Below are 15,321 nucleotides of genomic sequence, written 5' to 3'. Positions count from 1 at the left end.
TTTCGGGGTGAGCTTCGGAAAATTCTTAGGCTTCCTCGTGAATCAACGAGGTATAGAAGCCAACTCGGAGAAGATCCAAGCCTTGCTCGACATGAAAAGCCGTGCTCAGCAAGTTCGTTTCTTGAGCCACAGATAGATGTTTACCATTCTTTGAGACCTTGAAGGGGAAGAAATGTTTCAAGTGGACAGAAGAGTGTGAAAGAGCCTCCCAAGAGCTGAAGAAACACCTTGGAACGCCTCCCCTATTGTCAAAACCTATCCAAGGCGAGCCGCTACTACTGTACTTGTCGGTGTCAAAGTTCGTTGTCAGCGTGGCGTTGGTATGAGAAGAGGAAGGAATACAATGGCTAGTGTATTATGTGAGCAAGAGACTGTTCGACGCGAAGATAAGGTACCCGGAGATGCAGAAGCTCACATACACCCTCGTTGTTGCTGCCAGAAAGCTGCTACCCTATTTTCAGGCACACTCCCTCTATGTACTGACAAATTTCTCATTGAGGAAAATAATGTAGAAGCCCGAGGCATCGGGTAGACTGATCCAGTGGATGATGGAGATGAGTCAGCATGACATCAAGTATATCCCAAAGACGTCAATCAAAGGCCAGGTCGTGGCAGATTTTATATCTGAGTTCTCCTATCAATTAGAGGTCGAGCCAAGCCCACCAGAGATTGAGCAACGGAAACCAAAGAGTGACGACTTATGGATATGGACTCTGTACGTAGATGGCTCCTTGAATGAAAAGGGAGCAAGAGTGGGCCTATTGCTCGAGAGCCCAAAGGGAGACCCAATCAGAGCTGCAGTAAAGCTCGGGTTCAATGCCTCCAATAACAAAACTGAGTATGAGGCATTGCTTGTAGGTATCCATCTCGCAAGGCAAATAGGGGCAGAGTCCATCAAAATCTACAACTACTCACAGCTCGTGGTCCATCAAGTTATCGGGGAATACAAGGCAAAGGAAGATAGGATTACATCTTACCTTTAGCAAGTAGAGATCGAGCTCGGACAGTTTAGATCCTTTTTCATTCACCATATCTCAAGCGAGAAAAACTCACAAATGGATGCATTAGCTCGCTTGGCCTCAGTAATGAACAATGAGAAGGCCAATCCGATCCCAGTAAAATTCCTCCCGAAACTAAGCATCCCCGCTCTACAAGGCCCAATGTTGACCACAAGTCAAAGGTACAGCTGGATGAATGCAATCACCGCCTACTTGAAGAACGGCACACTACTAGAAGATAGAGTCGAAGCTAGAGCATTCCACGCAAAGGCATCTCGGTACATGCTCATCAACGATAGACTGTACAAGCGAGGATTCAATGTACCATTGCTGCGATGTATTGACCATGAGGATGCAAATTATGTTCTGAAGGAAATACACGAGGGAATTTGCAGAAACCACGTAGGGAGCTAATCTCTAACTTACAAGGTGCTTCGCCAGGGATACTACTAGCCAACAATTTATAATTATGCAACAGACTATGTCTGCAGATGTGATAGAGGCCATAGATTTGTAGATATTTTGTGAGCTTCACCACAAGAATTGACCACTCTGACAAGCCCGTGGCCATTCGCGATCTGGGGCTTCGACCTTATTGACCCATTGTCTCAGGGAAAATGGGGCGTTAAGTTCGTGGTAGTTGCCATGGATTATTTCACCAAGTGGGCAGAAGCCGAACTGTTGGCAACAATAACGTCGAACAGGTTGAAGGATTTTGTCTATAAGAACATAATTTTTCGGTTTGGGATTCCTCACACAATAATAACCGATAATGGGAAGCAGTTCGACAACGAAGATTTTAGAACCTTCTGCGAGCAGCTCGGTATCAAGAAGAGTTTCTCTACCACCTATCGGCCTCAAGCCAACAGACAAGTATAGGCTGTGAACAAAGTAATCAAGCACACCATAAAGAAGAAGCTCAACGACCTTAAAGGGAATTGGGTGATGAGCTGCCAGAGGCTTTATGGTCCTACAGGACGACCGCTAGAAGCTCGACGAGCGAAACTCCATCTTCTCTATCTTATGGATGTGAGGTGATGATCCCAGTTGAAGTAGGAATCAGTTTGTTCCGAAGAGAAGTCTTTGATGAAGAAGCAAACAAAGACCTTCTCTGCCTAAAACTAGACCTGATCAAAAAACATCAAGCTAAATCCCGGCTAAGGCTCGCCTCGTATCAGCAGCAAACCAAGCGATACTTCAATACCAATGTCAGAAATAGAGACTTTGAAGTGGGTGATCTGGTCCTCAGAAAGTCATCCAAGATACTCAAAACCCGAGCTTGGGGGCACTTGGGCCCAAATGGGAGGGTCCCTTCATGATATCTGAAAAGCTTGCACCAGGGTCCTTTCACCTAGAACGTCTCAACAGCAAAGCAATAATGTGAGCATGGAACGCCGAGCACTTACAAAGGTATTACCAATAAGTAGCCCGGGTTTCACTCGTTCTTATGGTCAGTATTCACTGTAAGGTCATTCTTGGCCAAAACACTTGATTAATAAACGAGATACTATTCATTATTTTCTTCGATTTGTTGTTAACATCTTAAGACCATTAACGTTTTACTAAATCACGACTTAAGCGATAATATTCTAAAAACTTAGAGTCAAGAGTCCAAGAAAGGTAGTTTATCTCGAACAAGCCACGCCAAAATCCAACTCATTGAGGGTGAAACATCTCTAAATCGACGTAGTTAAACTTGAAATTAATTTCAAGGAAAAAACAAGTCAAAGGAAATCAACCCTAAGCCCGCGACTAAAGAACTTGAAAGGGACAATAAGTCTAAGATCAAAGTTTATCATTGCATTAGATTTCCTTGCAAAAATCAGATTCAAAATCCCAAATCGACGAGGTTAAATTTGGAAAAATCCAAGAAAAAGCATGTCGGGGAAAATCGGCCTTGAGCCAACGACGAAAAATCGAAAAGGATGACAAATCTGAAATCGACATTAAACATCGCATAAAGATTTTCTCGCAAAAATCCGAAAAGCTTCTAAAGAAGCGAGCTACGCATAACTTGGAGCAAGTTCGGATCCCAAAGTTCAACTAGGATGAATTAAATGACTCCACAGAAATATAACAACCATTGCTCGAAAAAGAAATGTTGAAAACGTTTTCTTTCATTAATTTGAGCTCGATTACAAACGGGCAATAAAAAAAAAAAAAAACAAAACAAGGAATTCTTCAGGCTGATGGAGGAGCCGGAGCTTCATCCTCGACCTGCCTAGGAAGGTCGACACCCTCAAGAAGAGATGGCTTGTCAACAGGAGGAGCGATGAATTCTACTCTGAGATCGGGAACCTCGGCTGGTGGCATCATGTTCAGGAGAGTCGGATCCTCGACCTGGGGTTGGGGCTCGACCTCCCCCTCGCCTCTTTGGACCTCGCCTTCTCCCTCGGACTCGTGCGAGTAAACATAGACCTCCCCCGGGCTTCAACCATCATCCTTTCAACTTCTTTCTAGTAAGATCGGGGAAGGACAGAGAAGTCGATTAAAGGATGAGCTTCCCATAATTTCAAGACAAGGAAGATAGATGTTTCCTAAGCCCGAGCAATAATGGCCTCGTTCAGTTCATCGACCTGAAGCCTGAGCTGCCTAGCCTCAGCCTCAGCCTTAGCCTCAGCCTCGGCCTCCTGGCGACCTTTCACTTCCTGGCCTAAGTCGAGTGAAGACTTTTTGGATTTGGCCTCCCAGCTCGCGGCAGCTTTCTAAGCCGAGGATAGCTCAAAGTTCAGTTTATTGTTGGCACCCTATTGCTGCACCAAAGTCTTCACGACCTCTACTGCCTTAGCCTCCGCCTTGGCCTAAGAAGCCTCACTGGTTTTGAGTTTGTCAAGGAATTCCCTTTCCTTGACCTGGAAGGTCGTGACTTCCCCCCTGAGTTGCTCGAGCTCAGCAAGCCTGACTTCTTTCTCCTTCTCAACAAGCTCAGCCCTAACCATAACATTTTCCTTCACCGTCTCTGCAGCTTGCCATTTCCAGTGGTTCGCCACTAAGTTGTTATTACATTCCTCGTATAGAAGTCTGCTTGCCATGGAAACTTGAAAAGAGGATCCGAGGAATCAGCAAGAAACAAGAATAACCCGCAAAAAGAAAAGGGGGGTACACAAACTATCGGTACCTTTGCCGCATAGCTGCAGGTTAAAGCCAACATCTGGGAGAGAGACAAGTCCCTAACAGCCGCGAATGTTCGCAAGGTGACACAATCCCTAGCCACTGTGGCCATAATGCCAATGTGATCGGGAAATCGATCGATCAGCTCATCGACAGTGGCTTGGACCGCTTCGTCCGTTTCATTATTCCTTAGCTGGGATGAGCTAGGTTTGCTCGCCTTAAGAGCACTTGCCTCGCCAGTAGGAACAGCTTTCTTCTTAGCTAAGCCTTTGGCCGCTTCCTTCCGAAAGTTGCCAGCTTGCGTGGCGACCTCTTTGCCTGAGCCAATTTGCTGCTCAAATGCTTTATTTATTCCCGAACCTCCAATTGGTTTGGATGCCTTCTTCGTTGGCCCCTTTTGAGGCTTTGTAACGTTTTTCTTGCCAACTACCTTAGTGGCAGTCGCGGGCTTCTTCACGCTTGGGCCTTCTCTAAGCTCCCACCAGCACGCTTCGAGCCGACAGTTTTCGATGGTTCTTTCATCGTCAAAGCAGTCGGAGCCTTCGTAGCAGCTGCCAGGGTGACTGCTTTCTTCTTTTTCAGCTTTTCAGCCCATATATCTACCAGGAAAAAAGGCAACAGAATTGGCAATCTACTTTGCGCGGGAAAGCAAACGCGAGCAAGCAACAACTTACCTTTCTCCAAAAGTGCTAAGAAATTGGCCTCGTCCCAACAAAAGCCGTACGCTTTTAGGTGGGGAAGTGTAAGAAGCTCGTTGTCGTTGCACTGACTATCCAAAAGATCGCTAAAATGTTGCAGCCTCTGTAAGCTCGTGGATTGAAGATAACTCTACTAGAAGTTAACTGCAAAAAACAAAACAGGACGATCATTAAAGTATACAGCTCGAAAATAATCCTCGCACATACACGAGAAGCCCGAGCCTTACTCGCTTCTGCAGCAAAGACACCGGTCTCCCTGGCTTTGTAGAAAAAGAACTAGGAGTCCCAGTGTGGAACTTTTTTAGGAACATCAATCAATCCGTTAAAATGTATTCTCCTCGCTTTGGAGAGGTAGTACATCTAGTCTTGCCCTTTTTTGAGCCTGTATAGGTGGACGAGCTCTTCAACAGATGGCTCGCTCAATTCAAAGATCATGTACGCGATGTACATCGCGATAATGATCACGTAAGAGTTGACCATCAATTGAAAAGGAAAGATGTCGAATCGCCTCAGTACGTTGTCGATGAAGTAATGCGAGGGAATGGACACCTTGCACCTAAGAAGAGTCTTAGAGGTAGCTACCCATCTAGGTGGGGGGTTCTTCCGAGAATATTCCCCCGGAACTATCAAGTTAAGCTACAGCACATAGATCGCCCTTATGCATTCGAGGTCCCCGAGGGTAATCGAGGATTGTGGTTCTCTTCATAGCCTATGGATTGGAGACGGCGGAGATTGGGCTAGTTGAATCGAAGCACGATCAAACAAGCCCGTAGTGTCGGGGTCTGAGCTTCGAGCGATGAATTCCTCATAAACCTCTGGGAACACATCCCCAAGGGTTGCTGAGCCTCTTAGCGAATCAAACATTCAGTCTATTGTACGATTGCTAGACGACGACATGGTTGTAACTCAAGTCTGGGTACTTGAAAAAAGAAGCGAACATGTGTTAGAGCTCGAAAAATCAGCGACCATTCTACACTCGCTTCTATTTCAAGCACCCGAGATAGCTCGCGCTATGCGGCGAAAATATACGACCAACCCGAGACTACCGAAGACACCCAAAAAACCCTCCTAAGACCTTAGCACATCCAATATGGCCACTGCAGTAGCCACCCTTGGACGAAAAAAAAAAAAAATCAGAGAAACAAAAGAGAATAAGGGAGAGAAGCCTTACCGGAATTGGGAAAGTGCTGGGAACTCGTGAGAAAAACCATCGTAACAACGTAAGGGCAATAGCGGAGAGCAGCATGAGAGTTAGAATAACTTTTGGAGTGACTATTCTGAGCTTTTTCGCCACCTTTTATAGTGGTTTGCATGGGAGACGAAAGGGAGAGGTTTAATCGTGGCTATCGACTTAAAGTTGATCCTCACCCTTCATTCGTCGAGCAATCTCGACCCTTGGACGTGGCCACATGTCAACCATCCACAGGGAGTGACGAATCGTCAGATTACAGTAATGATAACCATTGCCGCATGTCGCCTTGACTTCGCGCATGAACAGTTATCATTGCCCATGCGCGACGAAACGTAACTGACAAAGGCTGTCGCATTTAATGTGACACGACCACATGGAAATTACCTTTATATCCTGACTTTTCATATTTTGAATTTTGACAGGTACCATGGGGAGTAAAGATCAAAGTGTGAGGTACGTCGGCTAAGCATAAGGTCAACCATAGGGGCTCGTTCGGACATGCACTCAAAGATACGTTGTTGAAGCCGAGCTTGACATCAAACTGAGCAATAGTCTTCGAAGCCCGAAGCGAGCATTGAACACTAGGGGGTAGATGTTGTGTGTGGTTTTTCACCAAGCTCAGGCCAACGCGAGGATATAGCTCGACCCAGAATGAGCTCGACAATAATAATTGATTGACCTAACATAAGCTCGTCGAGCCAAAGCTCGACCCAGCACAAGCTAGTCGCGGACAGTTCAAGAAATCATTCAATCAACCTCCATATTACTTCGGATCCCAGATATTGCAGGAATGACTAAATCAACAGCGATCATTGTGCAATCACAACGCCCAATCGCTAGAATATAGGAATTGCAATTCAGATAAATTGTAATCCCCTTAATTTCACTATTTTCTTTGTATAAATTTTGTATATAAACCCCCTCAAATGATGAGGAAGGGGCTACGATTTTCACATAGGAACTATATTGTAAGCTCTCATAGCAAATATAAAAACAGTGGACATAGGCTTCAGAGTTAACCTCATCGAACTACTTTAAAATTCTCATTGTCTTTATTTTATTACATTCTTTTTACATACGTTGTTGATTGTTCTTTATCACGCACACATCAGTTTCGATCCCGATAAGGTCTGTACCAACACAATAAGAATATTAATTAAACAAACATGATGAAATTATAATTCTTTTATATACAAAAGTTTGTATTATGTGTAATATTCTTGCTTGGAACTCAATCATTGGATTAGGAAAAAAAAAAAAAAAAAAGAGTTAATTTAAGTTCTCAAAGTGATTAATGTCTAACTAAAATAAAATGTAGGGTCATATATTAGCATAATATAAATAATTTTAATATAAACCGAGACACTTATAATATAATTATTTACTGTAAATAAATATTTAATATAAGATTCAAATATTTCAAAAAATAAATTATTAAAAGATAGGATATTTTAGTACTTTAATAGGGCAGTAGTGGTTTCTGATTCGTCCACGTAATCCGTAAGCAACATTATAAGCTACAGTGCGTAGCATAGTAGTATATAACTAGATAAAGAAATCTATCGGATTTCAGATATCAACCAGTTAACGGATAAAACTCACTAACTCAGACAGAGTGAGTGAGAAAGTGAGGAGTTCGTGGAGATGGAGGCAGTGCAATTTTCTGCCGTTGCTTCCCGCCATTTTTCAACGACTAACAGAAGCTTCCATTGCAACCCGAGAAAATTGGCGGGAAAATCGACTAAATTTGTCTCTGCGTGGACCGGTTCCGGCAGCTCCGCTCGCTTGTCGTCGAGAAATTTGTTCACTGTAAGTTCAAAAAGAAACATAACTTTACAATTTTACCCTCTAGTTTTTCACTTTTGATTCTTTTGCTGATATATTATTCTCAGCAAGAGATATGGAGCAGGATAAATTCCAAAAATGTTTCTTTAAGAAGAGATTACAAGAGAAGTTTAGTGAGAGCAGAAATGTTTGGGCAATTAACGAGCGGCCTCGAAGCAGCTTGGACCAAGCTCAAAGGAGAAGGTTTAGCAGCTTTTTTTAATTTATTTAATTTTATTTTTTTGGTTTTTTTTAAATGAATTCGAAAATAGTAATAGAAAAATCATTGTAAAAGAATCACTTTTACTTTTGGCATTTTTTCAATGTTTTAGTTATAAATAAGGAAAAATAAAAAATAAAAAAAAAGAAGAGAAAATTGAGATTGAAAACGAAAGTAAATATAGCCTTAGCTTTTTGGTTTTTATATATATTTTTTTTATTTCTTATTTTTTAAGCTTAACTGTTTTATATTGCTAAAGATGTTGACAGAGTAAGGTTGTTTTGATGTGTTGTGATTCAGAGGTTTTGACAAAGGAGAATATAGTGGAACCAATGAGAGATATTAGGAGAGCTCTTCTGGAAGCAGATGTGAGTGAGTTTGTATAATAATGTGGGAGAATTTTCGTGCGTACATTTAGAAAAATATAATGGTTTCTTTGTATTGTTGACAGGTAAGCCTTCCTGTTGTCAGAAGGTTTGTCCAAGCTGTGAGTGACCAAGCTGTTGGTGTTGGCCTGATTCGAGGAGTAAAACCAGATCAACAACTGGTCAAGGTATAATTTGCTAGTTAACTGTTCTTTCAAAAGAAAATTTTGAGTATTTTTTTTATTTTTTATGGAAAAATAAAATGAATCTTGATGTAGTGTGTATTCTAGTTTGGACTTGATGGTAGTCATGATGATGTAGGACAGAGAGAAGAAAAGAAACACAGATAAGAGGAAGGGGAGACAAATATGAATTAGTTAGTGTTTTAAGGAATAGAGAGAATTGAGCTGTTTATAATAATTCATCATCAGTGTTGGTAAAAATGTAACTTAAAAAGGACAAATTTATAGTGCCCAAGAAGTAATTAATATTCTATTCAAATAAAGAAACTAAATTACGAAAATAGAATTTAAAATATAAAATCTCCTAATATAAACTATAACACATGAATTGGGACCTAGTTTCAGTACTCGTCTGTCTTTTAATTTGATGTGGGAGAGAACCACTGATCTTCTTGCTTGGAGCTTGAAATATTTTGTAATCTCTCTTGTCCTTTTATTATTATTACTTTTTAATGTATTTCACTGAAACCTATCCTATCTTATGATACCAGTTTAACTGGTAAGTCTACACTGCATTATAATTGGAGAAGTTTTATGTGGTTTCAAACCCCATCGGGATTGATTGTTTCTTGTTGTTTTTCCTATAAAAATGGGAGATGTTATTGGTGATGCATTTAAAGATAATTACACTGTGGAGTTATTGTAAACCTCAAACAAACATGTATTATACTTATGATAAAACTTAAAACATACAATTTCTGGTTTGCAGATTGTACATGATGAGCTTGTGAGATTGATGGGTGGAGAGGTGTCTGAATTGGTTTTTGCAAAATCTGGACCCACTGTCATACTATTGGCTGGTCTACAAGGAGTTGGAAAGACAACTGTTTCAGCAAAGTTAGCCTATTATCTTAAGAAACAGGTGCATTCTTAGCCCTCCTTTTTCTGGTGTTGGTATGTACCTAATTCTATGCATACTGAAGACTAGTATTTTGTCTCGTTTTTACTGATGCCAACATAATAACATGGACTGCAGGGAAAAAGTTGCATGCTTGTGGCTGGAGATGTGTACAGACCTGCTGCTATTGATCAACTAGTTATCCTGGGCGAACAGGTATTATAGAAAGTCATATTAGTTAAATTGGAAAATGCCATGCATTGTATCAAGTACTTGTTTTATTTCCCAGTATATTCTCCATTCGTGTAATCATATTTAAGATTTTGAAAGAATAATTTGGTCAAAATTATAAATACTAGAACCTTACTAACTAGAGCTTACTCCAAGATAAAACACCAAAACTTGAACTTATCAATTTGATATGATTTGGTTTGTCATGAAGGTATAATAAGAAGAACATTGAATAGACTGGAATTTAAATTCAAATAGAAAGTATATGAGAAGTCTCTTATCTCTTACTGATGTGTGCTTTTCTTTCTTCCATTTCGATCTTTTCATAAGATTGTTGTGTGCTTTTTTTTCATTATTGCTAGTGATTAGACATTGAAGTTTGAGGTCATTGCAGAAAAATTCATAACGAGAAGGTTTTAGGTAAGAACTACAAGTCACCAAACAGGCCTCTCATTGCATAATCTCAACTCATCTATGATTTTAAAATTGTTGGTGCATTTATCAACTCATCTACTTATTGTCATGGTGTATTTAATGTCTTAACTTTATTTCATGTGTCAACATATGGAAGGAAGAAGCAACAATAGATTTAAATGTGTTCTACACTCCTATTTTAAAGAAAAATTGATGAAATATGTGTATGTGCCATATTTGTACTAATAATTCAATTGACTTCTTACTCAAAAGTTGTAAACTAGTTAATTCTCATATTCAGTGATAACTTTTGACAGGTGGGAGTGGCTGTTTATACAGCAGGGACTGAGGTTAAGCCTTCAGAAATAGCCAAGCAAGGTTTAAATGAGGCCAAAAAGAAAAACGTCGATGTAGTCATAGTAGATACAGCTGGAAGGCTTCAGGTGATGTCTATATAATTTTTATGATGATATATTGGTACTGTCCACCAATTGAATATGCTAATATCTCGATCAGAGCTGCTATATTTTATTTTTCTTTTACTTATTTTAACATAGATAGAAAAAACAATGATGGATGAGTTAAAAGATGTAAAGCGGGTATTAAATCCCACAGAAGTTTTGCTTGTTGTGGATGCAATGACTGGCCAAGAAGCTGCAGGTATTCAGCTTATCTTCTTCTTCTTTTTTCTTTTAAATATTTAAGCTATTTTATTTTTTTACTTAATGCAAAGGTTGATGCATTTAGAGTTATTACTTCAGTGCTCATTAATGAACCGTATGTCATCTCATGATAACTGCACAGCTGAATGGTTATCATCCTTGATGTAGATGGATGCTGTAAATTTTTTATTTATAATTAAATATTACGATACTTTGGTTCCCTCTTGTGTCCTATAACTTGCAAAAATAAATCGTATTCCTTGAGTTCTATTATAACACTTTGTATGATGCAATTTTTTTATGGCTTGCTTATGATTCCTAGCGTACAATTAGGACTTGTATAGTTGCCCTCTTTTGTTCATGTGCATAAGAATATATGTTCATGCATATTCATAGTGCATTAGTGTGTACTACTTCTACTATGCCCATATCTCTCACATGTCTTAATCGCTATTTTGTATCTTTCTATCCATTTGCAGGGTTATTTTGTGTGTTAGTTCTTCATATGCGACCAATAAGTCTTTTGCTTAATTCAGTTCACTATGTACTATCTTTTTGCTCTTTTTCAGGAGTGAAGCTAAATATCACTCTTTTTAATATATACCCAATAGCTATATTAATGGAGCATATACTTTTGATGTTTTATTGTTATATCATTTGTTGCTCTTGACACAGACTTTTTCATCTTAAGCTGTATCCTGTGATAGGATAATTAGCATGCTTTTCTGCACATTGTTTCTTTTTAATTGGTTATCTTACAAAAATCCTGCAACCTCACTTACCAAATGATTCAAATAGGCAATTGTTCTGTTCACTGTCCTAATAATTAGATACTGGCTGTAATCACTGATTTTGGATCCAGTTGTACCTGCTTTGCATTACTTAGTTTGGTTTTCATCTAATTTTTTTTGGTTACTGAGGTAATACAGCTATGATTACTATCTAGATATACTTTAATTACTGCTTCTTTGATTCACAGCCCTGGTCACGACATTCAATATTGAGATAGGGATTACGGGTGCCATTTTGACAAAGTTAGATGGAGATTCTAGGGGTGGTGCAGCTTTGAGTGTTAAAGAGGTTTGACTTGCTGTTGCTTTTGTGTTTTGTTTTATAATTTTATTGTTAAGAAAGTTATAACCTTCTTGTTCCTTTCAGCTTCATTCTTTACCAATGCTGTTGTCATTTGCTTTACTCTGTTACTTTTAGCATCACATACCTTTTCAAAGCTAGATATTTCGTTTTTAATAGTTGTTTACTTCATCAGATTAGAATTTTTCATGTATTCATTCTGTGGTTAAAGTTTGATAATTGTCTATCTTAGACAACGGTAAATATGAGCTCTAGGAACTCATGTGAAGTTCAAGATGATGGAAAACAGTCTAATTTGCTAAAAATGATACCTATTCTCAGCGAAGCTGAACCCAACCAGATTTTTTAGTTTTATCATGTAATATACAGCTAGATGCTTGGGGTCCATGATCCATTTTTGGCTAATTGTTTCTCAATGAAAGACCATACAAACTTCTTCATCTGCTCTCTATATAGTGGTTTGAGTAATAGCGCAATTTGACATATCATCAACATTACCTTCAAGGAGTTTAACTAATTTCTTGAATAAAATGGAAATGATAGTGGAGATTATTTTTTGAAATTTTCAGGGTCAAAATTGTGGCAGTCTTACCCTTTGTAGAATTCCCTGTATCAAGCTTTGAATTTTTTTAATTAGTGCTTGAATGAACCCAGGTATCAGGAAAGCCAATCAAGCTTGTAGGACGGGGAGAACGAATGGAGGATCTTGAACCTTTCTACCCGGATCGCATGGCTGGACGTATCTTGGGAATGGGAGATGTTCTCTCATTTGTAGAGAAGGCACAAGAAGTTGTAAGTTTTAAGCAGATTCCATTTCATAGGTCCATGAAGGGAAATAATCTTATGTATATTCAATTGTCTGTGTAGATGCAACAAGAAGATGCTGAAGAATTACAAAAGAAGATAATGAGTTCAAAGTTTGACTTCAATGATTTTCTAAAGCAAACCCGTACTGTTGCACGCATGGGTTCCATGAGTCGAGTTATAGGGATGATCCCTGGAATGGCAAAGGTATGAATGCCCAATTTCCAAGTTTTCAGTAGTAACACATTTGTTTCTTGCTGTTTTTTTTATATGGTTAGGAATGATTCAGTGGTTGCACTTGCTGCAACTTATTAGTGTACTGATAAACCTGAATAGTGACTGTTGCTGCAATCTAGCTGTCCACCTATTAAAACTGTTAATCGGTGCTTCAGTTAACTCTCTCTATGTATGTGAACAGGTTACTCCTGCACAAGTTAGAGAAGCAGAGAAGAGTTTAAAGATGATGGAAGCAATGATTGGAGCAATGACTCCAGGTCTCTTCTTCTCTCTAATGTTTATTGGACTTAATCTTAGTAGATAAAACTTGACCTAGCATCTTGAACCATATTGTGGTATTATTTCCTATATATATATATTTATTTTATTTCTTTTTACCTATGGACTATTAGTTCGAAACATGCTTTATACATTAGTCTCCATTATGTTCTTTATTTCCATAATGAATATGTGCTTGGCTCCATAATGTAGAGGTTTTAGAAATCCATTTGGGCAAGATGTATCTTTTGTTTCATAATCTAGTGAGAAACATCAATTAATTGGGTGTTCAGCTCATAGAGAAGTCATTGCTTTTGTATATTAGAGTTATATTATCAGTTTGTGCATGACAAATCTGGCTATGCATTAGGTCATTGTGGTTTCTGTTCTAGCTTGAATGTGTTGGATACTTTGTTTGTTCTCTGTTGGTTCTCCATTAAAGTTTTCATAGGCCATATATTCCCTTTCTCCTGAGTGCTGTACTGTTGATATTGATGAATCATCATGTGCTTTTGATTGCTAGAATATTTTAAGCAACAAAAGCCAATCCTCTGGGTGAACTTGTTAACAGCACAATTCACAAGCTAACATCTATTACAGCTTTTTGAATGGATGCAGTGGACATGGACCATTATAAATTGCCAAATGAAATCATGTTCTTGAATATGATTATTCTTTCTATATGAGATAGTGTCTTATTTTTATTATTATTATTATTTTCTTTTTATATTTTACCATCCATTCTTATTCTCTTGCTTATATTGCAGAGGAGAGGGAGAATCCAGAATTGTTGGCTGAATCTCCCACCAGGAGAAAAAGAATTGCTCAAGAATCTGGGAAAACAGAACAGCAGGTATGCTCAATTGGTTTTTTATGTAAGTTGATTTATTTTATCTTAAATGTTCTAGAACATAGGGACACCTTATCTATGTATATGTCAAATATTTTCTTTGCTATTTCATATGGGCTTTGATTTATCTATCAATGTTAGGTAAGCCAACTTGTTGCTCAACTCTTCCAAATGCGTGTACGCATGAAGAACTTAATGGGTGTAATGGAAGGTGGATCTATTCCTGCACTGAGCAATCTTGAGGACGCTCTTAAAGCTGAACAGAAGGTATCTTGATTACGTGTGCATTGAGACTGTCCTTTTTTCATCTAATTCTAATGTGAATGGAACTGAGCATGCTTATTTTTTCTACCGTTGTTTTTTGTTCTGCCTTGGGACTTTGAAATGCAAGATTTGCATCTTGAAAACTGTGTTTATTGAAACGTTAAGTTTGATAATCTTACATGGGCTTTGTCAATATTTTTCGCATCATGTGACATGATACTGGACAATAAACTGTTCTAACTTTTCTTGTTAAATAAATTTGACCTTTAAGAAGTTAGAGATGCCCATTCCTTTTGAAGGGATAGTTAATTTTTTCTTTCTCGTCATGGTCCATGAACTGATATTATTCCCAAAGGCAGATAAGAAAATTGGTCCATTTCAAGTTCTCTTTGGTCTAGAGAAAGTTCCATGTAGCAAAACTTTTGCAATTTCTGTGTTTTGCATATATGCTGTATACTTAAAGCAATTCCATGTTTTTTTAACTTGTATTAGGCTCCTCCTGGTACCGCAAGGAGGAAGAGAAGATCAGAATCAAGGAGGCAGTTTGCAGACTCAGCATCAGTGAGGCCAAGCCCTCGTGGCTTTGGTTCTGGGAACTAGAGCATAAGTCCATAAGCATTGCAAAGAATGGAGTGGGCTTCAGGGAAACTGGTCATATGACCTTGAATTGTTACTTTTCCTCAGATATCTATCTCTACACATGAAGGTAGATTCCCAGAACCATTGAGCACTGAAAATTCATTACATTCTAAACCTGCGAATGCTGTGGTAGAGGAAATGACGTTCTTGCACCAGTAAATGCAAACCGAGCATGGAACAATATCAACATGTCTTGTGTAGAAACTTGGATGTATGCTTACAATTGACACCGCCATTAACTAGTGAGATTGAAAAATGAATATTGTGAAAAGCAATATAAACACCTTTAGTTGATGCTTGTTTATTGCCAACAGTTTCAATCTCTTGAACCAAATTTTCTCATCTTAACACACATGATTTAGATAGCAGTCAAAAGAAATGT

At 38.9% G+C, this 15,321-nt stretch overlaps 1 protein-coding gene across 1 annotated transcript; it reads left to right on the top strand.

The window, feature by feature from the left end:
• The first annotated feature begins 7,585 nt into the window (after positions 1-7,585).
• LOC116116243 (signal recognition particle 54 kDa protein, chloroplastic) lies at positions 7,586-15,060 on the top strand. Its single transcript, XM_031402339.1, has 15 exons — positions 7,586-7,808; positions 7,892-8,027; positions 8,344-8,411; positions 8,495-8,596; positions 9,360-9,512; positions 9,627-9,704; positions 10,451-10,576; positions 10,691-10,793; positions 11,775-11,875; positions 12,542-12,679; positions 12,755-12,898; positions 13,110-13,185; positions 13,954-14,039; positions 14,178-14,303; positions 14,793-15,060. The coding sequence occupies exons 1-15, from the start codon at positions 7,644-7,646 to the stop codon at positions 14,898-14,900; spliced, it is 1,710 nt and encodes a 569-aa protein (XP_031258199.1). The 5' UTR covers positions 7,586-7,643; the 3' UTR covers positions 14,901-15,060.
• Positions 15,061-15,321: the final 261 nt, after the last annotated feature.

This window comes from Pistacia vera, unplaced genomic scaffold (genome assembly GCF_008641045.1).
Source record: "Pistacia vera cultivar Batoury unplaced genomic scaffold, PisVer_v2 Contig767, whole genome shotgun sequence".
NCBI lineage: Eukaryota > Viridiplantae > Streptophyta > Magnoliopsida > Sapindales > Anacardiaceae > Pistacia > Pistacia vera.
The sequence above is the reverse complement of the archived record's forward strand: the minus strand, read 5'-3'. Positions and strand labels throughout refer to the sequence as shown.

What these genes read in the sequence shown, in the direction of transcription:
- LOC116116243 (XM_031402339.1), top strand. Translation starts at nt 7,644, where the DNA reads ATGGAGGCAGTGCAATTTTCTGCCGTTGCTTCCCGCCATTTTTCAACG. An exon ending in TGATCCCTGGAATGGCAAAG is followed by an intron (nt 12,899 to 13,109) that starts GTATGAATGCCC and finishes GTATGTGAACAG; the next exon opens with GTTACTCCTGCACAAGTTAG. An exon ending in CTGGGAAAACAGAACAGCAG is followed by an intron (nt 14,040 to 14,177) that starts GTATGCTCAATT and finishes TATCAATGTTAG; the next exon opens with GTAAGCCAACTTGTTGCTCA.